General features: G+C 48.6%; 1 protein-coding gene and 2 long non-coding RNA genes across 3 annotated transcripts in view; 1 reads left to right on the top strand and 2 right to left on the bottom strand.

Moving 5' to 3' along the window:
• The window catches only part of LOC310910070, a 603,801-nt gene that overhangs the window by 469,527 nt on the left and 108,125 nt on the right, over positions 1-26,149 (top strand). The gene's annotated exons all lie outside the window — the stretch shown is intronic.
• Positions 10,704-12,513, bottom strand: LOC310913439. Its single transcript, XR_014590821.1, has 3 exons — positions 12,410-12,513; positions 11,700-11,866; positions 10,704-11,330 (listed from the first exon to the last, which is right to left on the bottom strand). It is a non-coding gene; the product is annotated as an uncharacterized lncRNA (long non-coding RNA).
• On the bottom strand, positions 13,066-15,652 carry ARC (activity regulated cytoskeleton associated protein). Its single transcript, XM_083867582.1, has one exon. The coding sequence runs from the start codon at positions 15,179-15,181 to the stop codon at positions 13,967-13,969; it is 1,215 nt and encodes a 404-aa protein (XP_083723708.1). The 5' UTR covers positions 15,182-15,652; the 3' UTR covers positions 13,066-13,966.

The raw sequence follows: 26,149 nt of genomic DNA, 5'->3' as shown, positions 1-26,149 counted from the left end.
AAAAAAAATCTATTGGAGCAAGTCCAGAGGAGGGCACAGAGATGTTCAGAGAGCTGAAGGCCCTCTGCTCTGGAGCCAGGCTGGGAGAGCTGGGGATGTTCTACCTGGAGAACAAAAGGCTCCTGGGAGAACTTAGAGACATTTGAGGGCCTAAAGGGGCTCCAGGAGATCTGGAGAGGGACTGAGGACAAGGGATGGTGGGAGAGGACACAGGGAATGGCTTCCCACTGCCAGAGGGCAGGGATAGATGGGATATTGGGAAGGAATTCTTCCCTGTGAGAGTGGTGAGGCTCTAGCACAGATGTCCCAGAGAAGCTGTGGCTCCCCCATCCCTGGAAGTGTCCAAATCCAGGTTGGATGGGTCTTGGAGCAGCCTGGGACAGTGGAAGATGCCCCATGGCAGAAAGGTTGGAGCAAGATGGTCTCCAAGGTCCCTTTCAACTCTGTGATTCCATGAAAACTTCTGGCACTTTCAGGCAGCAAATGAGTGGGTGGCCACTTTCCTTCCCATGGCATGGGATGAGCTACAGGAAGATCTTCACCAGCAGGGGACAGGTTGTGAATCATGTTTAAGGACCAACAAGCAGCAGGATTCAGAGCGGACACCAATCCCAGCATCTCCTGCAGGGATATTTATTAAACCCCTACCCCAGGAGTGGCAGCTCCCGTTGATTTGCAGTTGGTTTTTGGCAGGGATTTAATGACTCTGTGAGGACCAGGTCCAAGGTCCTCATGGTTTTTCACCTCCATGTTCACTGCATGGTCGTCACAGGCACGTCACAATGCTTTTTATATCCATCCAGCTTGTGAAGTCTGTCCCCTGACCCTTCACTCTGTCCCCTCTGTGCTCCCTTGGCACCTCCCAGTTCTGCCCTCCACATATTTGCTGAGTGGGAGTTTTTCAGTTTGAAGATCTGTCTCTAATCTTTCAACCCTGTGCACAGCCTAACTCCATTTCAAACCCCAGGCTCCACCATGGCAGGCACAGAACAACCCCTGAACTTTTTTCCAGTGGTGAATTCACCCCTTCATCACTTCAGATGTTGAATAACTCACAAATTTCTCTTTTTGTCTCGCTCAAGAGCTGGAAACTGAGCAACAAAAGAAAAAGGGAAATCATCCACCCACATGGTAGGCCTTTGTTTCCTGCCTTGGCTTCTGGCAAGGAAAGGAACTGTGAGCAGGATGCTCTTCTGGGATGCTCAGGATGAGATGCTGGAGGGTTCTGAGATCAGCTGCCTAACTGGAAAATTTGGGGCTGTGTTTACAAGAAGTCACGGCTGAATGAAGTCAGGACCTGATACTTTTTGAACTGAGAAAACTCCTTTATATGTTCTCCCACAGATACTTGTGCTGCAGTGGGGCCCCTGTCTACTTCCAAAATATCCCCTCTGCTTGCACCTCCCTGTTCAAATCCATCCTGTGAGGCTGCAAATCCTCATTAGAATCTGACATCCTCTGTGGAGGGGATTCATTGGATTGGATTCATTTTTCACCTACATCAATAATTTATTATTTTCTAATGTGGCAGTAAATAAGTTAAACCAAAGGATTCATTGACTGAGGCTGGAGGAGGGAGGAGGGAGGAGGAAGGAGATGGGACAACATTAGAATCTGCAGTCCAAGGAAGATAAAACATTTTTTATCATTTCCAGAACTACAGTGGCAATAAAATCTCCAGTAAATGTAAACTGTGAGGATGGGAATCTATGCAGAAAACCTCTCCATAGGCACTGTCACCTTCTTCTGGTTTCCATAGAGATTTGGGTTCCTGCTTCCAGCAGAGAAAATCCTGATTGACATCTTGTACTTTCTGAGAGGTAAAGCCTCATCAACACAGGAACAAGCTCTGAATGTTTATTAAAGTCCTTCATGGCAGGGCCTGAGCATTTCAGGGCTTCCTTATTTATTTATTTTGAAAATTATTCATAATTGCTTTTTATTTCCCCCCCAAGCTTCTCTCATGCCATGGCAAAAGTGCTGGATTGGCAACACCTTTGATTGGACTCTGTGATCACACCCAGATTTCAGCAAACAGGTAAAGCTGCAGACAAAAGGCTGAGCAGGGAGGGAAAACAAAATTCCTTGATTTCTCCTGATAGTCAGAATTGCAAGGAAATCCAGATTAAGCAATGACTTCATTAACTGTGGGGAGAATCTTTCAGAAAACCAGAGAAAGGTGGATGCCTAAAGCCACATCAGTATGGAAATGGGCAGAAAATTTGATTTTCCTTCTGTGCCCTGAACACACTGGAAAGTTTGGGATGACTTGGGTCCACTGAGTGGAGATTTTTCTTTCTTGGATGGCAAAGAGAGCTGATGTCCAGGTTTGTGACATCCATGGGATGCTGATTTTGGAAAACAAGCACTAAATATGTCCAGTTCCTGGAGAGGCAGCTCTGCCTGAGTTCCCTGGGTCAAAGCAATTCAACACCTCACCAGGCAGATTTCCCCTGTTAGTTTTCCTTTTTCCCAGGCCCTATTTCAAACTGCAGATTTTAGCCAGCACAGCTCCACTCTTTTGCTAGAGGAGATACCAGACAGTGATTTCTGCTGACACAGGTGACAAACATCCCAGATTTCCTGTGGTGGCACCGTGAGAAATCAGTTGTACTGCTATTCCCCTCTTTTTCATCCTCTTGGTGTCTTGATCTAGGGGGCAACATCACGGATGTTGGAATGGCTCAGCCTCTTTATCAAACCTGATTTAAGGTAAAAGAAATAAAAAAACCCAGTGAAGATTGTGAAGAAAAATGTAGATTTTACACGATCTTGCTGATTCTATATGACATATAACATAAAAGGAGAGATTTAGCAGTTGTTCCAAACTCATAGAGGAAAGGTGTAGAGGAAGCAACAGTTCCTGGATTTTTATGGCATTTCTCTATCATTCCAGTTGCTGGGGTCGTACAGACATTGTGCAAAGCTGCATCAGTGTGTGCTGAAGTGAGGCTTAACTTGAGTTTTCATTTGGAATGACTGCGATGGAGGCAATATCCTGGTGCTCAGCAAAATCTGGAGATATTTGAGAGGCCTTGTCCTGGACAGGCACTCGTGGATCAGTGAGAAAGAGAAAGACAAGATTCCTGCTCTCACAGGACCACAGAATCATGGAATAATTTGGGTTGGGAGGGACCTTCAAGATGATCTCATTCCAAACCCTGCCATGGGCAGGGACACCTTCACTATCCCAGGTCTCTTTCTGTGGTTCCATCCAACCATTCTGTGGTTCCCAGGAAAGTTGTCCCTGGTGCCACAGAGCAGAATTTGCTGGTGAAAGGTTTCAGCAAAAAATATTATCTCAGCCTGGATGTTTTTCCAGCAGTTTGTGTGCAGATTTCCAGCCTTCCCTCAGCCCTCAGCACTGAATTTCACGTGTAAGAACTTAGGCTGGCCTAAACGCCCGAGTGTCCAAACTTAATGAGGATCAAAGGTGGCATTAATTCAGCCAAGGTTAATTCATTCCCAGACATGCCTTTCTGATCAAGCCAAGGGGAAGTGAACCACGCTGTATTCAGGTCACCTTAATTCTGAAATGGATTGAAGACACAGGTCTGAAAGTCTTCCAGATAATTTCACAGAATCACAGAATGTGTAAGTTGGAAGAGACCTTCAAGATCATCGAGTCCAACCCAGCCCTGACACCTCAACTAGATCATGGCATCGAGTGCCACATCCAGACTCTTTTTAAACACATCCAGGGATGGTGACTCTACCACCTCTCTGGGCAGACTATTCCAGTATTTAATCACTCTTTTCATGAAAAACTTCTTCCTACTATCCAACCTATATTTCCCTTGACGCAGCCTGAGGCTGTGTCCTCTCATTCTGTCAGTTGGTGCCTGAAGAAAGAGACCAATCCCCAGCTGTCTACAACCCCCTTCAGGAAGGTGTAGAGAGTGATAAGGTCAGCTCTGAGTCTCCTTTTCTCCAGGCTAAACAACCCCAGCTCCTTCAGTCGTTCTTCCTATGGCTTTTTTTCCAAGCCCTTCGCCAGCTTTGTTGCCTCCTCTGGACGTGCTCGAGCGTCTCAACGTCCTTCCTAAACTGAGGGGCCAGAACTGGACACAGCACTCAATGTCCATCCTAAACTGAGACACCCAGAACTGCACACAGTACTCAATGTCCATCCTAAACTGAGACACCCAGAGCTGGACACAGCACTCAATGTCCTTCCTAAACTGAGACACCCAGAGCTGGACACAGCACTCAAGGTGTGGCCTGACCAGTGCCCAGTACAGGGGAAGAATGACCTCCCTGCTCCTGCTGGGCACACTGTTCCTGATACAGAATTTCTGACATGGCCATGCCTTGGTTCAGTTTGGATTTGATTTTTTGAAACTCTCTGTGTACGGGAGTCCTCAGGGACAAAGATGTTAGGGAAATAATGAATTGGTGCCTCCTTTACTTGATTGCATGGAGATTTAGGAGCCTTTATTGAACATGAGGAACAAAATGGTGATTTCTGAGGAAACTGAGCAGAGGAAAAAGCATAGAGCAGTGATGGAGCTGCTTTCTGGGAAAGGCTGCCATGTCCTCTGCTTCCAGCACTTGCAGTTCAGCCATGTCCCTCATTTTCCACACCAGGAAATGGGATGCTCTGCGTGAGGTGGATGTAAGCTCTCAAAACAAGATATTGGTGGGGCCCTACACAGAACAGAGGGGTCTGCAGTCACTTTTCCTTCCTGCCTTCAACCTTGGGTATTTAGTAAATCCCTCTCTCCAATCTCTGCCTCCTCTGGAAAACCAGGAAACACCACTGGAATGTCTCCAGTGACTCTAGGGCTGCAGGGAATGCAGGTTGCACTAAAGGGCTGATGGTCTTTCCGTGATTGGAGAATCATGGAATCGTTTAGGTAGGAAAAGACCTCCAACATCATTGAATCCAACCTTTAACGCAGAACTGCTGAAGCCACCACCAAGGACACCTTACTGTGGCCTTCTAGGGCCTAAAGGGGTTCCAAGAGAGCTGGAGAGGGATTTTGGACAAGCAATTGGAGGGACAGAACAAGGGGAGTGGGTTTAAATTGCCAGAGGGTAGATTTAGAAGGGATGTTGGGAAGGAATTCTTCCCTGTGAGGGTGGGGAGGCCCTGGCACAGGTTTCCCAGAGGAGCTGTGGCTGCCCCATCCCTGGAAGTGTCTAAGGTCAGGTTGGATGGGGCTTGAAGCACCCTGGGATAATGGAAGGTGTCCCTGCCCATGGCAGGGGGTGGAATGAGGTGATCTGGGAGGTTCTTTCCAACCCAAACCATTCTGGGATTCTGTGATTAGCACAGACTTCCTCAACTACTGCCCTGACATCACTGCCCAAACCTAGGACAGATTTTAAGGCTGTTATTTATAGTAAAGACCTGAAGTTTGGCTTTTTTCCTGCTGTGAAAACTGTCAGTGAATTTGGGCCCTCCACTGGATTTGTAATTTTCCAAGTGTGTAACACAGGTTTTGTAATCTTGGTCACAAAGAGGGATTATCTCTTGACCCTGTGGGTGAGGAAGGGTTTCACACCATTCCAGAGACATTCAGAATATTTTAAGTCCCTGAAATTCCTACAGCAGAAGAGAACAGAGAGTGAAAATCCCACAACAGGGGAAATATGTGAGTTTATTTAGTTGAATAATCAAATCAGGAGAGGGCAAAATAGGGCAAAGTCAGGTCAGATGAGAAACTCTCCTGATATTTCAATTAATTAAAATGAAGCTGGAAAAAGACATTTCTTCTTGTACCGACTCAGCACAAGCCTCAGAGTCCCAAAACAGTAAATTCCAGTTCTTTTTTTGAGCTTTCTAACCTTTTTCTTACTTTTTTTTCTTTCTTTGTGGTTTTTTTTTTTTTTTTTCCAAGATGAAGTCAGTTTTTAAGTGGTGTTTTTCAGAAAGCAGAAGTCAAAAAAAGCTCATTTTGAAAATGTCAAGATTTGATTCCTTTAGAAAAATACAAAACAATTTATGCCACCAAGTGGTTCTGTAAGATTCAGGACTAAACAAAATCTGACTTTCTACATTATTATTTTTTTTTTTTTTTTTTAATGTAGTATTATCTGAGCATACGTGGGAGGCATGGAAAAACTCATCAACTCCTTATCAGAAACATGAAGGCTTTTAGTGAGCTTGGGAATCCCTGGTTTTGCAGGATATAAATTCATAGGATCAGAAAATGGTTTGGGTTGGAAGTGACCTGAAAAATCACCTTGTTCCAGCCTCTGCCATGGGCAGTGACACTTTTCACTGGACCACCTTGCTCCAAGCCTCATCTAAATGGTCTTGGACATTTCCAGGGATGGGACGGCCACAGCTTCTCTGGGAATTCCATTCCAGGGCCTCCCCATCCTCACATGGAAGAATTTCTTCCCAATGTCCCATCTAAATCTAAATTCCTTCATCTTAAGGCCATTCCCCTTGTCTTACTCTGCCATGCCCTTGTGAAATTCCCACTCCAGCTCCCTTCTAAGCATATGAATTCATGAGCTGAAAGTTGATAAACATCCAAGATTAAATGACTGAAAACCACACTGACACTGCAGGCTCACTTTAATTTAACAGGATCCTAAAAATCCCTTAATATATCCTAAAAGGTAATGAAAATGGCCGTGTCTTCCATAAAAAATCACCACAAACTGTGCCAAGAATCGAACCGGATGTACACAGCAATTCCCCTTTCAATTCCTGATGATTAAAAATCAGCTGTAAAAACACAAAACCTGCCTGGGAGTCATCCTTGGTACAAAATGAGTGTTGAAGGAACAGGTCTGGGGAAAACATCCTGCTCCATGATGGGAGCGAGCACCCAGAGCTCACCAGAGCAGTTTGGACGTGATGAGTGGAGCCATTAGAGCCCGTTGTGTCAATAATGGAAATTTCACAGCCTTCCCTAATTACGTAGGAAAAGGAGATCCATGGGAGCAGTTGGGCTGTGCACACAGACAAAGCCTGCCTGGAAAGTCAATAAATATGATTTACATCACTGAACGGTGCGATCTTTTTTGATTAAAAAAGGAGATAAAAGACAAAAATGGCTAAAAACAAGGGAAAAAAGAAACAAAGCAACCTGGTCTAGTGGAAGGTGGTCCTGCCCATGGTAGGGGGGGGGTGGAACTGGATAATCTTTAAGATTCCTTCCAACCCAAATCATTCTATGATCCTATAAAATAGTTTGTGTGTGCAATAGGTCCATCTTGGCTCCTTCTTTAAGCTGTCCTGAATAAGCAAATTAAGGAGCCGATCAGTCCAGTCATGATAAAGAAAGAAGAAAATAAAAATTATCAAGTACAAATCATCGAGAATTAATAATGTTTTTCCTCAGTTCTATAAGTGCTTGGCCTCATGTGCCTTCTCCGCTATTTACGGAATCATGGAATCATTACAGCTGGAAAAGCCCTTTGGGATCATCCAGCCCAACCATTAACCCAGCACAGCCAGATCCACCACTAAACCCTGTCCCCAGGTGCCACATCCACAAGGATTTGGAGCACTTCTAGGAATAGTGATTCCAGAGTGTTCCAATGCCTGGCCACCCTTCCAGTGAAGTTTTTTTTTCCTAATATCTAAACCAGTCCTGGTGCAACCTGAGGCTGTTTCCTCAGTGAATGCCTCTGCATTTTGGATCTTGCCCCAGAAAACACAGGGATGGTTCCCACTCTGATTTTGAAGAGGATTTCAGTAGTTTGAGGCATTTCATCCATCGCTGGGCTACATCCATTCCAGGTGACTCCCTACTCTGAGAGCCAGGAGCAGTAATAAGGCTTTTTTTTCATTAATTAATGAGTGTAGGTCCAATGATTCTTCTAGAGATTTTCATCTGGAACTGTCAGAAAGTAAGGAAATAAAAATGATTACAGTCAAACCTGAAAGACTTTGTAACAAAATTGGAAACCTTATGAGTTTACCTGGTGCAGTGAGGCATTTTCCAGCCTCATCTTCCTTTCCAATCTCCCATCCCCATCCTGTCCATGTCCCTCCAGTGTAGTTTTGGCCTTCAGTCCTCATCCCTTCTCCACATGACCTCTCTTTGCTCATCCTCTCAGACCTCCCTCACTGAAGCAACCCCTGATCTTGTGTCCTGTGGGAAGGGGCCTTGTAGGGATGAATGATGACAAGGACAGATTACTCCCTGCTTGGTGTTTTTCCTGGTTTTAATTCCCACAGTGTACAGTGGAGTTCTGCTCCCCTCTGCTGGAAGAGCTCAGCACCTCCAGCTGAGCTCAGTACCCTCCAATTTCCTCAACTGGAAGGGACCCGCAAGGATCAGCAAACCCAGCTCCTGGCACTGCACAGAACACCCCAAAAATCCCATCTGGTGTCTGAGAGCGTTGTCCAAATGCTTCTTGAGCTCTGGCAGGGTTGATGCAGATCTTGCTGTTTAGTTTTGCAAGGATCTGGTTGTTCATGGAACTTTTGGCCGTGTCCATAGACCATGAAAAGTCTAAACTTGCTCACCTGTAGCTTCTCTACTCTGTCACACATTGGGGTGACACTGGATGCATTTTTGTCTCTAGTCTGTCCCCTCAATGCTTTTTCCTCCCACTTTTTTACTGATTCTGGCAGTTAAGGGCACAAAGGCAGAGTTCAGTTGTGGAACCAAATCACGCCTTCAAAATTTCCTTCTCGCTCTTGCCAAGAGTTTGTGGTTGAATGAGCTGCAAAGAGCTGGAGACTTCAAGGTCAGCAGCTCTCCTTGAGGCATCTTTGGGCTCCAGATCATCTCTGCCTCTCCAACCTGAGCTCAAAAAGGATCTCTGGGAGGTCCATTGGGCATTTATTCCCCGTTGGAAACGGAATGATTCCTTTTGTTTCTCCAGCTGATCCACCCAAGTGGACACTGCCAGTTACATCCCACCCTGGACTGTTTTCTTTCATTGGAGAAAGACCAGGGATGGAGCAGGGAATGGGGCTAAATCCATATGAAATCTGGAAAAGGATTTGCAGAGGCAGAGTCCTTTATCCCTGGGCTGAGCAGCTTTGGGGCCAGGAATCAATCTGGAATCAATCTATTGCTAAAAATAAACATTTCTGTTTAAAACACACTGAGCTCCTTTCCCTGCTGCGTTCCCCGATTCCAGCCTGGATAACCCCAGGGTGTTTTAGGGGTAATGAACCCAAGGAATTGAGAATGCATCAGATAACACAGCCCCAGCTCCTGGGTCTCTGCTGGGTGTGGGTGCTTCTCACTCACAAAGGCTCTTTGGTTGTCAAATAGAACTGATTGAGGTTTAATTTCTCTACATTGTCCTGTCTTGCCTCAGCTCTTCTGCGAATTTCTCAAACATGGCTGGGAATGTGACTGTCCTTATTTCAAAGGTCTTTCTCTCAGCTGTACCCAACAAGATCCACAGTCCCACAAAGGGCCGCTTCTCCCAACCTCATGGGCTACACCTGACTCGGTTTTAGGGTCTGAACAACTCAGTGCATTTCATTTTTATGTCAACCACATGCTTTTGCTGAGAAGAAAAGTTTTCATGAGCCAGGTAACCCAAATAACCCCAATTTTTCAGGGGGCAGCAGATACTTGAGTCACCCATGAACCAAGGAAGAAAGACCAGAAAATGAGGCAGGTAGCAATTGAAGCAGATATTTCAAAGTTTTATTGTATAAATCTACAAAAAGGCTTTGCTACAATAGCAAATCAAGTGTAGCACTATTCTACTGACAGGCTCTAGTGGCTTGGTGTGATCTTGTAACTCCAACACGACACATGAGGAATAAACTGCCTGATCCAGTCAGATCCAGGGCAGGTGATGTCGGCTTACAAAGACCTTTTGGCTTCAACCCCTACAACCTGCAGTGACTCGACGTGTTTGCCTTTTGTACAAGGTTGTTTGAATTAATTATATCTCTAGTAAAAATAAAAACTCTAAAGTAGTTTTCATCAGTAAATGTAAAATCGCCTAAGGAGGGAAAAAAAAAAAAAATGCAGTGGTTGAAATCTGCTAAAGTTCCAGAAGTACAACACATCCATGCTTCTCTTTCATGTGACTCTGCCCCAGAAAAATAAACTACCAGTCCTTCCTGGAGAGGCTGGTAATGAAAACCAGGGTGCTACAAGTAAAGCTCCAATTTGCTGGGAGCAACAATTGAAATCAAATCAGGAGATTGAGTTCTGCACACTCCAAAAAGCCAGCTGAAAATGTAAAAACCTCAGGACCACATGACCAAGTAGCACAGACAGGCTAATTCCCTAAAAAAGCAGGAAAAAATCAAATTGCCTACTGAGGCAGTCTAGTCCCTTGGAAGAGACTGTGGAAATTAAGCACCTCAAAATCAAATATCATTTAGACCTTAAGATGATGCCCGGGAATCTGCCTTTACATGGTTTTATGGAATTTTCCAGTCCTGGACATTTTTGCTGAGCCTTGTTGGAATGTACCTTAGGTCTCTCCTCCAGCTTAATTCAAATGCAACAAAACATCACAGAATTTATGTAATGTGGATTTTTTTTTGCTCAACACACACACCCCCCACACTGACACACACACACACACACACACACACACATACAGGACAGTTGGCTCTGGAAGAGAGAGGAACCAACTGGGACCTCTTCGGCTGAGAGATGAACCAAAACTGTCTTGTCCAGCTCAATCGAGCTCTTTTTGGGCTCCCTGGGTCTGGATGGAAACAGTCACTCCAAAGCCAGCCACAAGAACCTCAGTTCTTGCAGCAACTCTGGCCCATGCAGACCCAGAGAGCGCCTGCTGTCTCATGAGGCTCCTCGCTGGCAAGACAGCTGGCCCAGATGTGCAGGCTCCAACAGTTCAGACAAGCATCTGGACCGTGGGATGCTTCTCCAAACTCCGGGAGCCCGTTGAGGTTTGGAACTGATACCCGCATGAAATGAAGCTACCCTCAGCTCAGGAGAGGTGAGTTACAGCACGGCCAGCGGGGAGGGTTCGTAGCCAAGGCAGGATCAGCCCCTTGGCAAAGTTAATCAGGAAAGGTTTTTTGTTTCAGCGAGGATCATTATCTGGTGAAGATTTCTTTAGGTTGAGTCCCAGTGGCCCCAGATGGCAAAGGTGAGGAATCCTCTCCAGAGACAGTCAGCACAAGCCCAGCATCCCTCAAAGCCTGGACTTGGTTCTTCTGTTCTGGCCTCTCTTTTCATTCTCAGCACTCTCCTCTCTGCTTGGAGTACCTGGACCAGCTCAGGCTTTTCTTTGTCCTGTTGGAAGCAGATTCCCAGGTTCATTCTGGCTCTCAGCACCTTGAACATGGCATTGCACTGCATGGGAGGCTCTTTGGTGCATGATTTGCCCTCTGTCTTCCTGCAGCATGCTCTTCTCCCCTGGGAAAGCTCTTGGACACAGAGAAGGAATCTCAGCAACAGCAGCAGGGATCACTGGAAAAGAAAAAATAAATGCACCAACTCTGATTAGAGTTTTAAAGTGAGGAGAAAGGGGGAATTCTCAGGAGCTGGGATTAAATTTTGCTGTGCCTGCAGCCTGCAGGACCCACTAGGTGTTAGGGTCTAAGGAATTGCCCATGGTCCTGCCAAGGGAAAGCCACAATGTGCAGTCCCTGGAGCATCAATTATTTGGGCTGGTGCTTGGGTTCTGACACCAAGCTGAAATCCCACCTCTCTGCTGCAGCCCCTGGGACTGAGGTTTCAACACCAGCACAGGTGTTTGCACCTGGGCTGTTCAATATCTTAGGTCAGGGCACCGAGGAGATTAAGGAAGGTCCACAGGATAGTATGGGATGTAATTACCTGTGCTGGTCTTTCCTTCAGGTGGTAGATCTAGCAGTTGGTGGCTGAGGGTCCTGAGAGCAGATCTGATGCTGAGGCCTTTGTTTTGCAGCTTTTTCTGTGGCTTTCCTCCCAAATGCTGCATGCTGTGAAGTGATTCCTTCTCAGAGGAGGATCTGAGTGAGTCACTGGAAGCAAGAGGAGACAAAGCCTGTAATACACGACCAGCTCATCTTCAGCAGTGACTCCCACTCCCCTATCACTCAGCCCGGGTCATTAGTGAGAAATGCTCCTTTCCCTGCACACAGAGCTGTTGACAAACTGGGAACAAGTGAGAGGAGAGCGCCCACCATTCCTGAGACCAGCTCCCAGCAAGGAGGCAGAGCAGACTTGCAGCTCCTTGGGGCTGTGCATGGACCTGAAATGTGCTACCTCAACTGGGGACTCAAGCCCAGAGCTTCTCCATGAAGGACAAGGCAGGTCCTGGGGCTGGGCTAATTAAGTACCTTCGCATTCTTTTGCCATATTAATCAGAAAATGCAGGATACTGCCCTCTTTGGAAACTTTTCCCATTCCCATGTTTCTCTTTGGCTGGCTCTCCCTTCCCCTTTCTCCCAACCCCAATGCCTCACATCCTATTTCAGCTGAGTTTTTATCCCAGGGCAGGCTTTATGCCGGACACCCTCTGACCAGTTCAGCTCTGAGGAGAGAATGCCAGAGAGCTGCCTTACCTTCAGCCTCTTGGAAGGAGTCACAGCCAAGGCCTTCTGAGCCACCAGTGCCACATGTCACCACTGTGGCAGTGCCAGGAGCATCCCAGGGTCACTCCTGCTGCTGCATCCCTGTTTATTTGATCTGGTGCTGGATGCAGATCATGCCTGAGACATGTCCAGCCTCAGGAAGCTTTGGAGAGCCAAACTTCAGGAATGTCTTTCTTCTCTCAGTCCTGTCATCAAACACTGGCCAAAAGGTGAGTGCTGAGCATTTCCTGTCTCGACGTGGAAAAAGTCACAAAGTCCAAGTCCATCTCCGTCTGTGGTGAGATGCTGCAGGAATTTCTCTGTGAGCAGACAACACTCTGTCCTCAGGCGCTCCAGGACAGGGGTGCCAGGTTTTCCAAGAGCATTTGGAGTCTTTCTGGGTGAGCAGGAACTCCTTGCAGCGACACACAGGCTGAAACTGTGCAGGGGCACACAGATCCTCTCTTCACTTCTTTTGGCTTTTACATGGCAAAAAGCTCCTGTTTTCTCCACACATCAGCATGGACTCGATTTGCTGCTCTGGGGATATTTTGCTCTGAATTTAGGGTGTGTTTGTTTGTTTCATTCAAAGAATAAGGATTTATTTCCCTTCCCTCCCCCCCCAGTCTCTCTCAAAAGAGCTCTGGTGTCTCTCTCTCTCTCTACCCTGAACACCCTTTCTTCTCTAGAAGGAAGGAGACTGCTCCTTCAATAAATGAGCTCAGAATTTAATTAGAAAATCTATTTCCTGCTGAATGCACAGGATAATGTGCAGAGAAAGGATGAAATTTGCCTCTGCACTGCAGTAGCCTTGAATTGGAGTGAGCAGAAACTAAGACAAGAAGTAAACCAGTAAGAGCCTCTTGAGAGGAAACACATTAATGCAGGTATTAGGTGCAGTGAAATGAAAACCACAGAAAATAATCCAGATTCTTAAAGCTTTCCGTTCCTGAAATAACATGATTTTTTTTTTTTTCTTCTTAACACACAAAAAAAAAAAAAAATCCAAAAAACAATTTTAATCCTTTGGAGCAAGTAAGAGCAGGAGATTGCCAAGTGAACAGAGGTTAATCAAAAACAGGCAAGGGTCAAAAGAATGCTGTCTCCTCAGGACAGGGGCACCCTCTCAGAGGAGGGAGGAAAGAAGGAAAAGGAGAGACCCAGATGGGTAGGAATCCTCCACCAACTGCTGCACTCGTATGAAGTCCTTGAGAGCTGCCAGCGCTGGGCGGCTGCTTCACAAGTTGGGAATTGTCTCTAGTTTCTTGTCAGGGGATTCTCATAAAATTGGCTGTTCCCCACAGTGGTGCCAGCAGGGTCCCCAGCACCACCGCATGGCACGGCCTGGGTTGAGGGGGGCAGCCCCATCCTGAGGTGCCTCACCCCCACCACCTCCCTCCCCCCACGAGCAAAGTCAATCCCTCTGCTCTGGGCTGTTGGACTGAGCACTCCTCAGGTCTCGTCTCAGCCAGAACTCCCCTCCAAGGAGAAGCTTCCTAAATAAGCCCCCTTCTCCCTTCCACAGAACCCAGACCCCCTCAGGGGAGTTCATATGACAGTGGCTGGGGGGCTGGGGGGCTCTGGTTGAGTCCCATTGCTTGGCACAGGACTGGCAGTGGTCGAGGGGGGCACGGTCTCCACTGAGTCTCCTGGCTGAACCTCAGGGGTCCTCTGTGGGCTGGGCTCCTCAGAGTGCTCCATGTTGCCTTGGACTTCCTTCCCCCTCTGGATCAGCTGCTCTAAGGTCTTGGGCAGGGGGTAGCTCAGGAAACGCTTCAGTTTGGGCTGGAGGGTGCCTACCACGTACTGGATAATCTCCTCCTCATCTGCGTCCACATAGAGGGTCTGGTACAGGTCTCTCTTGCGCCAAAGGAACTGATCCAGGGGCTCCCCCTCTTTCTGGGGCAAATCCAGCTCCCTTTTGATAGCATCCCTAGTCAGAGTTCCCTCGCTGTACTGCAGGAACTCCTTCTTGAACTCGACCCAGTTTTTGACGGAGTCCTGCTTGTACTCCCACCACTTTTTAGCTGGGCCGTTCATGTGGTTTTGGATCTGAGACAGCCAATACTCCTCTGTCCCACCCACCTGCTTTAAGTATTCCTCCAAGTGGCTCAAGAATTCCCGGGGATCCTCAAACACCTGGGTCTCCACTGGGGAGGCTGGAGCGTCCTCCGACACGGAGACCCACTGGTAGGAATCGTGGCCCTGGGGGATGCTAGGCACCTCCCCGGGAGGAGGGGTCAGGGCATACATCTGGCTCATGTCCAGGGCATAATCATAAATCTCCCCCTCGCTTGGCCTTATCTCTGGGCCTCCCACCCCGACAGACACCGTCTGCTTGCCCGGCTCCCCAGGGCAGTATTTGCCTCCCATGGACTCCAGGCGGTCAGCCCACTTTTCCAGGCGGAAAAAGACCTCCTTCCAAACATTCATCTCCCTCTTGACCCACCTCTCCAGGTGGGCAATGGTCTCCTGGCACCTGGCCAGGCAGGCCTTGATGGACTTCTTCCATCTCTGGTTTTCAGTTGGGACGTGGTCCTCTAAGTTGTTCTCCAACTTCCCCACGGATTTCTGCAATCCCTTCAGCTCCCGCTCCACCTGCTTGGAGACCTCTGTCAGGAGGTGCCGGTGGGTCCTCCGGACATGCTCCAGCATTTCTGCCCTGCACTTCCCTATCTGCAGGATCACATTGGGCTTGTTGGCAACTCCACGGTGCCCCTGGAAGGAGTGGACGCCCGCGCTGGTGACATTGTCCAGCTGCATGGCTCCGACCGTGAGAGTGGCAAACTCGGAAAGAACTGGGTTATAAGCCCTGGCACTAAAGCCGGATCCCAAAAACTCCCAAAAACCACAACACTTCCTGAAAGACACACAGAGACTTCTAAACCCCCCTCCAAGGACTTTTGGACACAAACACAACCCAATCAGATATCACCGCAGAGCGAGCTGGTCGGTCCACGTGGATCCCAGAGAGAGTTGTAGGCAAATTTCTCCCGGTGCCAAGCTGTGCTCAGGGCTGTCCCAGAGAGAACCAGGATCCTCCCAGGAACAAGGAGAGGAGTTGGGTAAGATGTCCAATCCCGCCGGGATATCTGGAATGCCGCAAAGTCCCCGCCGGAGAAAGTCACACAGAGATGCACAAAGAAGCTGGAAGCTGCAGCAAAAATCCGGGTGATTTCTCCTAGGGCAAACTTGGTGAATCAAAAACCGCTTTCACTGGAGATGCTGAGAGCTGCTTCTCCTCCCTGTCTGAACTGCCACTAGTCCAGGCTCCTCCATCTACTTATACTCCAGGCAGCTCAACATGTGGGTGGTGCCCAGCCTCCTCTTGCACTCTCAGCGCAGCGTTCATTGGAGGAGAAGCGAGGCCGGTGTCTGTGGCAACCCAGATTTTGGCAGCCTCCCCTCGCTTGCCACCCCCTCGCTCACGCCCCCAGACTCGACGCGAGATGCGCTTGAAAAGGTGCTGGAGACAGTTGGAGAGATGGATGAGTAATCGCACCTTCCGCCTCTCGGAGCGCAGGAAAAACCACCTATTCCTTCCACAACTGTTTACTCAGCAAGGTCATCATTAACATGCGTCCCCTGGCAGGGCTCGGGGAGGGCGGGATGAGGAGGAATGCGGTGTGTCAGACGCCCCTGGGCCCCCCGCACACCCCCTGGGCGCACACAGGGTGAGCTCACTCATCATGCAAACGCCTGGGAATGGTGGTAAATCAGCAGCAGGGAAAAAAAAAAAAAAAAAAAAAAAAAAAAAAAAAAAAGGAAAAAAAAGAGGGAGAGAAGAAAAAGGAAAAGCAAGGAGGAAGGGGGCGGAAGCAGAAGGGGGAAGCACCCAAATGAGCCACTTCAGCACAAATTGGAGCGCTCTGGACTTTCTCAGGCTTTGGTAGGTTTAATTGCACCAGACCAACCACTATCTTGGGAATATTGGGTGAGGGAGGGGGGGACGACATCCTGGTTCTTACACCGAATTAAATCCGCCCATCAAAAGCCTGTTCTGTACTTAGCTTTGAATCAGATGCTTAATCAGTGAGCCAACCCACCAGCGCAGATGAAGCTACATTTGTTCTTCGCTTTTGACAAGGCAGGAAAAGCCGACCATAAAAGGAGTCTCCGGGTCTTACATAAAGCAGAGATAAAGGATTCCCTAATCCGAGAGAGTTTCCCTGCCGGAACACCCTCAGAGAGGTGCTGAGGACATCTGGGACTTCTCCTCCCTTCCCAGTGCCAGTGGCCGGGGGCAGTGAGATGCTGATTCATCAGGATAATCTAAAAAGGGGGTTTGAGCTGTTGGCAGTGGGGTGGTGGTGCCCTGCCTGTGCTCAGGATGGTGGGCAGTGTGCCAGGGAGGTTTAGGATAGGTCCTCACTCCCAAAGCTCCTGCCTGGGTGTTTCCTGGTGGGAATTCAGCCTCCTCAGAGGAGCAAAGAAGAGGAGGAGGCAGAGGGTCTTTCAGTGAAGCTCTGCTGGAAGGAGGTCAGGGATTTGGTTAAAGCAGAATCACAAAACGGTGGTGGTTAAGTTGAAGGGCATGAGGAACAGGGGTCAGGGTTCCCTGTTTTCCCTTCACATCTATGTGGTGCAGGAGGGGCTGTGTCTGTTCCCTAGCAAGGTGATGGTTCTCAGGGAACAAGAGGGTTATTGACCTAAAAGAACTGCATGGTTTGGTTGAAGGGAGGGACAGTGAATGGGGAAGGGGACAAAACCCTGAGAGTGTAACACAGAATTCCTAATCCAGCAGCCCCTCCCAATGCCACTTTTTCCCACATAACTACCTTGCTTACTTCTCCAATTTCACCCAGTTTTCCTAAGCACAAGATTTTGGGGCAGCTGTGTTTGTGTTCAGGAGAGGTCAAATGTCAGTCACCTGAGGGGCTGGGACAGATCTGGAACCTTTTATGCTGCAGTCTCAGCACCCCAGAGTCTGCCTCAAATCTGCTCTTCCAGGAAAAGATAACATGGACTGGGAGAGACTCTGCAACCTTTGTTATCTGTGGATTGGTGCAAAGATATTCCCTGGAGAGCTTTTCACCCAGGAGCCCCAGAAATGACCCATAGGGTGGGGACAATATAAAGTGACATTAACTCTGCAAGATGACCTGCTTTCAGCCTCTGCTTGTCTCATCAAATGCCAGAGTCTGGGATGAAATGGCTCCTAAACCTGCTCCAATAAATGAGTCCCTTTCCAGGCCCTGCTGCCTCCCTTTGCTCCTCCTTTACTTTTCAGCTGGGGAGGAATCCTGGATCTGAGCGGCCTCATTTGACACTTGGCTGTTGTCGCAGGATCTCAGGATTATTAAGGATGAAAGGGACTAAGGAGGTTTCTAGCTCAACCTCCTACTCCAAGCTGAGTCAGCTGCTGGGTCAGCTGTGATGGTTTCAGATACTGAAAACCCCAGGGATGGCGACTGCTCAGAGGGAAAACATTTTTCCTTGTACCCAAACCAAGAGTCCTGTTGGAATTTGGACCCGATGCCTCTCGTCCTCTCACCAGCCACCAGAAGATCCTGGTTCTATCCCCTTGATGACCTCTCCACAGGTACAGGAGACTGCTGTTAGGTCTCCCAAACCCAAATCACTTCTCCAGTGTCTAATCCCACACCCAGCACCAGCTCTGGCCATCCCAATGTCCTCAACCCATTCCCTGTGATCAGTGTCTTGTATTAAGAGGCCAAACCCGATTGCAGCAGCTAAATATGATCTAAAATACTCTGACTGGAGGGGGATAATCACTTCCATCATCTCCTGGCTGTATTTATGCTCCTACAATCCAGGAACTTTTTTTTTTCCTGCCAGGACATGCTGCTGTATCATCCTCAGCCTCCTGAGCACTCCCAGGTCCAGTTCTCCATTCAGTTGCTGCCAGGGACTCTTTTATCCCCAGAAATCCCAGAATTAGCCCTTGCTGAACATCACCACATTTCTCTTTGTTCTTCCCTCCAGCTTTTCCAGGTCTCTGGGTTAATCTCATTCAGCCTCCTTTCACAGAGCTCTCCCCCTAATCACTCTCCTCCTAATTCTGTGGAGGTGGTGGGGGAAGTGGGAGAAGCGAGGACGAATGGGGGTTTTCCTTCTGGACTTGCTGGGGGAACGAGTTGCTGATTAAGGCATGTGTGATAAGCATTTTCTTTGTATTTCTAATTAAAGCGAGGTGCGTGGGAAGAGGAGGAGGAGAGAGGGGAGCCGGAAGCCAAGGGAGGAGGGAGATGTGGAGCGAGGTGATGGAGAGAGGCAATTTGAGGCAGACAGGCAGATTCTGGGCACAGAGAGAGGCAGACAGGCACAGAAGGACAGGATCCATGGATTGGGACAGGATGGGGAAGAGGCAGAAGTCCTCTGGGTGGCCACAGATTGTCCAAGATAAGAGAGGGGCAAGAAGAGCAGGAAGGAGAGTGGGAAGTGAGGATGAGGGCGAGCAGTTTGCTCCAAAAGAGCTCATCTGAAGCAAGAGAAGGAGACAAAATAGCAAAAAAGCCACATCTCATAGCTCAACAGGGATGGTGTCAACGTGGGTTGTCTCCCTAGAGCTTCCGGGAGAGTTTTAAAAGCACCGGAGATTAGGATCAGATCCAAAAAAAAAAAAAAAAAAAAAAAAAAGGAGAGAGGAAAGGAAAAGCCAACAGACCAACTAAAGGCAGCAAAAAGGAGTGTGTGTGGCAGTCAGCAACAGCTGAGCCCTCCACTGAGGGGAGTGGGACCAGAATAAAGGGACACTGTGTCACTGGCACCTTCCCTGGTGCTGTCACTGCTGAGGACACAGAGCACCCAGAGCCTGGTGGCACTCACCCCTTGGCATCAGTTCAGGCTGTGGGCTCTCACTGCACATTGCCTTAGAGCAAAAGTGTTTGGTTTGGGTTTTTTTTTTTTTTTTTGGGGGGGGGGGGTTGACAGGCCTTTGCCACCTCATCTGGATGAGTGTTCTGCTCAGAGGCACCTTATGGCAAGGGGTGTCACTCCTTGGAGAGCAGCCTGAGCTGTGAGCCAGATGAACCTGGTGGGTGAGTGAGAAGGGAGGGATCCCAAGGGAAACTTGAGGAAGTTTCTGGTGCAGCTGATTTTGTGCTGCACATGCTCTGAAGAGCTCTGGCAGATGCTGAAGTGCCCTCCTGTGCTGCCAGGGTCCCTCCCCAGCTGAGCACTGAGATGTTCATTGTGTTCCTCCTCAGAATCGCTGTCTGGAGGAGCCTGTCTTTCACCCAGGACTCTTTGAAACTCCTAAAATTAGAATCCTGGAGCCATGCGGGCAATTCATCCCATATTCTTGCAGGAACTAATATCTTCTAGTGGTGAACAAGGGATTTTCTGCATTATCCTATATTCCCTGTGCTAGAATCTTCCCTTTCCCTTCCATAATTGCTTCCTCTTTCTAGAAGAAATAAGAAGAAAATAAGAAACCACAATTTTCCTCCCCCCATCTGCCTCCACATCCTTTTAATCTCTATTGATTCCCCTATAGCTCACCAGACAAAGCTGCCCAGTCATTTGTTTGGTAGCAAAACCCTTGGAAGGAAATAAAATTAAGAAGAAACCAAGGTGTTGGTCTTTTAAACTCGCAAGGAACGAAAGAGGGAAAAGAATAGCACGTTTAATTTGCACCATACGTCTCTATTCATCCATCTCCAGCCCTGGAACACTATTGCACTGGAGCTGGCACTCACAACACAGAGTTTTGCATTCAAAACACAGCTCACACGTCAGGGGCTCTTTTGTTCCTGGCCACCCATTGTCCCCCAGGCCCGGGGCCCACACGTCACTTACTGGGAGGGTGTGGAAGCAATTGAGACTCTGAGGGCATCCTAATACCAATATTAACCCCATAATAATGATTGTTATTAGTGCCACTCCTTCTGGTGCAGAATTCTCTCCATATTCCTTTTCATCTGGAAAGCCCTACTTTGAGGGGAAAGATAAAGTGCTTTGTTTCCCAACTAAAAATATCTCCCATGTTTTGTAATCCTCCCTTCTCCTTATTTAATGAGATGTTTGTTATTTTGGTTTCCTTGCTGGGCAGAGGAGATGTTAATGAGTCTCTCCTTGTGCTGCTTTTTGCCTCCTCAAGCCTGCCTGAGGCTGAGGCGAGGAAGTCAAAGGAGGTATCAGCATTTTTCACACTCCAGCATTGGCTGTTATGACCCTCACGAGGTCAACACAAATAGAAAGACATCTCAAATGAACCTCATTTTCCTCCCCTGCACAGCCCTGACAAGCTGGAAAAACACATTTGTCACCGTGTCAAAGGCCCTGGTTCACAACTGGTTTATGGCATTTCTTCTGCCACGTTTCACAGCTGAGTTTGAGCCTCACACTTGACTCCTCATCCACCTGCCTACACCTTCAGGGTGTCCCTCTAAGTGTTCTAGTAAAAGTTTCTGATTTTAATACTTTTTTTTTTTTTTTTTTTTTTTTACTCCTCCTCAGCAGCAAACACTGCAAATCACAGGTCTGCTAAAAAAAGGGAGAGCAGTGGGGTGGCTGTGAAGAGCAGACCTGGTTCCTCTGCTGCTGTGGCTTGGCTGACAGGGTGCCACCAGGCCAGGAGAGCTCTGCTCCTCATCATCTGCCAGGGTGATGCTCCCACAGAGATCCACAGATCATTTGTGGCCCATGGAGCCAGTCTGTTCCTCCCCTGTGTTCCATTTCAATCTCGGTTTCACACTGATGATGCCTTGGGAAGGCTGACCTGGAACAGAGAATGGACAGAGCTGGAGAATAAAGGAGATATTTATTAAAAGGCCTTTAAGGTACACCTTGGGCAGGACAAGAGCCTGGCCAGGGCTACACCCAAGATGGACCCAAAATGGTCACAAAATGGATGATGGGTTACAAGGTCTCACACTTTTATGAGTTTTGGTCCATTTGCTATTTGGGGTTTAATTGTCCAATTACAGCTTCAGGTTGTGAAGTCCCATCCTTGTTTTCTCCCTTCAGTCCACTGTTGTTTGTGCTTTTGGGCTTGAAAGTTGTACTCATTGTCCTTGGTCTCCAGCAGGAAAAGGATTTGTTTTGTCTCCCTGCTCTGTGAAGAGCTGAGTGACACTTAATGTGAGGCTCAGAACTGCACCCCTGGGCAGCACAGAATCTGAAATACATGAAAGCTAAAGCTTAAGGCATCAGTGACACCCCCAAGGCCATGTGAGAGGAGTGGTGGTGGTGGTGAAGCACTGGGATGTCACAGCCCCATGGGGAAAATGGGACATGGTCCTTGCTGAGGACATCAATTCCTACCCTTGATGATTCTCATGGTGACCAAGGGAAGCTGTACTGACACAAGTTTTTGGTTGTGCTAGCTACTCAGATGGTGAGGAGTGAGGGCACTCAGGCTGCTCCAGACCTTTCCTGCTCCTGCTCATCCTCCTGTTCCCATGGGGAAATCCATGGTAAGCCTCTCTTTCACTTTTCTCATCACCTACAGGGATTTTTCCTCCTGGACTAGAGAAGGAGGGGTGGTGGGAGCCTTGTGCTCAATCAGTGAAGTCAGACTGGCTCATGGGAAGATTTCCATCTTCAGACTCCCTGCTATGGGCTGTGGGGAGGATGAAGAAATGGGATTATCCTGTGGCCATAAGAGAAAATCCTGCCTTGTGGTGGTGAACAGCCAGAGCCAATTCCATGGAGAATCCACCACAGCCCCTCCTTCACATCCAGTTGAAGAGTCCTGCCTCTCCTGTGAGTGTCAACGCCTCTGTTCCCATGAGGGAATAAGCTTCAGGAGGCTAAGGAATGCTCAGGGAAGGCTTTGCACATGGTGTCCTCCAAGGTATCATCCAAACATTTCCCTCCCTGCCTGAACCACTGATCAGTTACTGCCTTGCTGAATGGATGGATGGTTTTTCTCTCATCAGGAACACCTAAGCCCTCACCCCCTAAATGCTTTATTTTCCCTCATTTGGGCTGAAATCCCAAAGCATTTCCAAACCTGTCCAGGATTTGGCCACAGAGGTGTCTTTGGACAACACCTCAGACGGGTTTAAAGCCACGTTCTGCCTGATTTGGCACCAGGGTTTCAACCCAAGTGTTCTCAGTGCTGGGACATCCCTAAAAGTGAAGGGAAAACCTCAGTGCTTTGTTGTAACTCCTTTTGTGGGCATGGTTTGTACCTATTTCTGAATAGGGACGTGTGTCTGTCTCTTTGCATTGGGTTCCATTGGGACATTCCAAGGGACACTAAGGGGACATTTCCATGATCACAGCAGGACACAAGGCTGCTGTTCCCAGCCCAATCCATGTCCCCAGAACTCTGTCAGTTCTCAGCTCCCTGCTCTCACAGCCATCACCACCGTGAAGACACAAACCAGGCCACTGCTCTCCTCTTTTCAGCAGTTCTATCACCAAGTTGTGACTCAATTTACCTTTTTTTTTTTCCCTTACCTTTCCATATTGCTTCTCCTTCTTCTAAGCTGTTTCCCTTATTTTTGTCCCCACCAAGCATTGCTGGTAGCAAAGGATTTCCTCTAAGCATCCTCACTGGTCTCACCCATCCACAGGGAGCCACAGCTGGAAACAGTGCAGAAATTGTGTCCCCTTGTCCCAAGAAAATAACAGAGCAGCTGCCTCAAGTGGCAAAGGGGCTCCTGCATCGCTGAGAACAGCAGGGGTGATGCGGGGTCACTTCTGGAATAAAGGGAGCCTCATTCAGGAACACATCCTCATCCCAGCCCAATTCCACCACCATCGTTCCCATTTCCTTAATTGAAGTACCTGTAAATGAGAGATGGATAATTAGGGCCAGCGGGGAAGCTTGAGGGAAACAGAAGAACGTGAGAAACAAGCAGCAGACTGAGCTAATTTCTTCCTTCCAGATCTAGGAGGCCCCAGACGTCACTAAAAGCTTTATTAAAACAGGGGTAGGAGGAGCTGGGGAGTTGCTGTGGAAAGATTTTTTAGGAGTTCCTTGCTCCAAAAACTCCTCAAAAGTCCTCAGTACATCACTTCCCCATTACTGAACACAGCTCCTTGGTGGTCTCAGGCTGGAGGTCATAAAATACTGGAAAAGTTTGGGTTGGAAGGGGCCTTTGAAGGGCATCTTGTTCCAGCCTTTTCCATGGGCACCTTCCACTAGTCCTGGCTCCTCCAAGCCCTATCCAACCTGGCCTTCAACACTTCCAGGGGTAGGATAGCCATAGGATTAGAAGCATAAATTTGGGACTGGGGTGATCCTGACACCAATCTGTTCCTTGCCCTCACAAGATCATGAGAATTTATTCCATCTCCCTTCTCTTTAGGTTGTCTTTCAAGAGGGCTGGTCATCTATGGAAAAAAAAATGCTGCTGACAGAAATTTTTGTCCCCACAGATCTGTTGAATCTTAGCAAGACCAAAAGGGGGAGGGAAAGGGAATAATAAAGAAAACAAGGGGGAAAGGGAAAGGAAGGGAAGGGAAGGGAAGGGAAGGGAAGGGAAGGGAAGGGAAGGGAAGGGAAGGGAAGGGAAGGGAAGGGAAGGGAAGGGAAGGGAAGGGAAGGGAAGGGAAGGGAAGGGAAGGGAAGGGAAGGGAAGGGAAGGGAAGGGAAGGGAAGGGAAGGGAAGGGAAGGGAAGGGAAGGGAAGGGAAGGGAAGGGAAGGGAAGGGAAGGGAAGGGAAGGGAAGGGAAGGGAAGGGAAGGGAAGGGAAGGGAAGGGAAGGGAAGGGAAGGGAAGGGAAGGGAAGGGAAGGGAAGGGAAGGGAAGGGAAGGGGGAGGAAAAAAATGAGAGAGAGAGAAAAAGAGGGGAATAAAAAGAAAAAAAAACGGGAAAAGGAAGATAGAAAAAAATGGAAAAAAGAAAAATCTAGCAGTACAGTGACAGCCACAGTTACTTGTGCCTGATTTTAGTGAAAGATCCCTAAGGACCGCAGAATATTTTGCTCGTGTTCCTCAGATATTGCCGTGGGGCGGGCTGATCCCGCTGTAGGGCACTGGGGATGGCACGGGCAGCCCTTCCCTGTGGCCAGGATCCCGATCCCAGCCCGGCGGATGCTGGGGAGGCGGTGGAAGCTCCCTCCCAGCACGGTGAGCTCTCCATGGATCCCCGCAGGAATGCTGCAATAGAGACAGGGAAGGATTTTGGCGGGGCGGGGGGGAGGGGGCAGGGATGCAGGGTCATTTTTCCAGCCCTGCCAACACTTCCCTGCCCATCTCTGCCCTCTCTCTCCTCTCACACAGAGCGGGACCACCGCGCTGACCTTCCCGGAGGAGCCTCAGCCCCTGCCCTGCTGCGGGGGAGGATGCGCTGTCCTGGATTTCCCACCTCGCTTCCCCTCTGGTGTTTTTTTTTTTTTTTTTGTTTTTTTTTTTTTTTTTCTGTTTTCCAGCAGCCGAGGAGGGAGGGGAGGGAGGGGAGGGCAAGGCAAAGCAGCAGCATCTCCGCTTTAATGGGTTCCTTGAAGAGAAGCCGGGGGTTAGAGCATCCATCCCTGCAGGTACCTGGAGAGCCATGAGCCATCCCGGGATGAGACACCGGGGTGGGCGGGAGCGCAGGGGAGAGCGGGGGAGTGGGAGCAGGGAGAGGGGCAGACAAAAGGGATGAGTAGTGTATGTGTGTGTGTGTACCGGGGGATCTGCCGCACGCTCCTGCCTTTCTTCCACCTGCCTGCGAGCAGGGAAGGGAGGCAGATGCCGGGTGAGCTTTCCAGGGGATGAAAATGAGCCACGGCAGCACCCCCAAGGCATTGCTAAAATAGGGATGCTGTGGGCACGGCTCCCCAAATGTGATGCCTACTCCGGGGGGGTTAGAGCCAGGTTTTCTCCTCTTTTGGAGACACATCAGGGAGGGGGAGAGAGTATTCCCTGCAGTGCTGCTTTGCTCAGAGCCAGGAAGGCTCTCTGAAGAGATCCTACAATCCCAGAATCCTAGGATTTGGGTTGGAATGGACATAAAAGATAATCCCATTCCAACCCCCTGCCATGGGCAGGGGCACCTTCCTCTAGACCAGGCTGCTCAGAAAAATGTTTGTGAGGAGGGGGGAAACCCTAAGGTTTGGAGTTTTATGGCCTCCACAATGCACACAGGCAGATCCTTCCTTCCCATCCACTGCTGGTTCTCCAAAACCCTTCAATTCCCTCCCCAGGTTTTGTGACACAAGATCCTTCCTTCCCATCCCCTGCTGGTTCTCCAAAATCCTTCAACTCCCTCCCCAAGCTGACACAAGTTGTCCCCTGGTATCTCACCAGGGTACCCTCAGGTTTCTGTCAGTGGTCATGGAGGAAGTTAACTGAACATGAAATCTTTACCCATAATTTAAGTGGAGATGAGTAGGTGAAGGTTGTATTAAAATCGTGTTTATCACTTACATAGAATCATAGAATTGTTACTGTTGGAAAAGACCTCTAAGATGACTGGCACAGGATGTCCAGAGAAGCTGTGGCTGCCCCACCCCTGGAAGTGTCTGAGGCCAGGTTAGATGAGGCTTGGAGCAACCTGGGACAGTGGAAGGTGTCCCTGCCCATGGCAGGGGGTGGATCTGGATGATCTCCAAAGTCCCTTCCAACCCAAACCATTCAATAATTCAATGATCATCAAGTCCAGCTATGAACCCAGTACCACCACAACATTCACCACTAAACCATGCCCTCAAATTATTAAAAATTAGTCTGGTTTTGTCCAAAATAGACATGGGATAGGGCTCCCTTCCCAGGAATTTTGGGAAACCATGTTCAGATCATGTCTCTTTTAACTGGGACACAAATTGTGATTTCTTCACAGCTGAAGAATTCTGATCCTCACATCAGCAACTACCCAACTTCCACAGGAG

Source organism: Zosterops lateralis (assembly GCF_965231275.1).
Source record: "Zosterops lateralis genome assembly, chromosome: 1".
Lineage (NCBI taxonomy): Eukaryota > Metazoa > Chordata > Aves > Passeriformes > Zosteropidae > Zosterops > Zosterops lateralis.
This window is presented reverse-complemented; position numbering and strand designations above follow the sequence as displayed.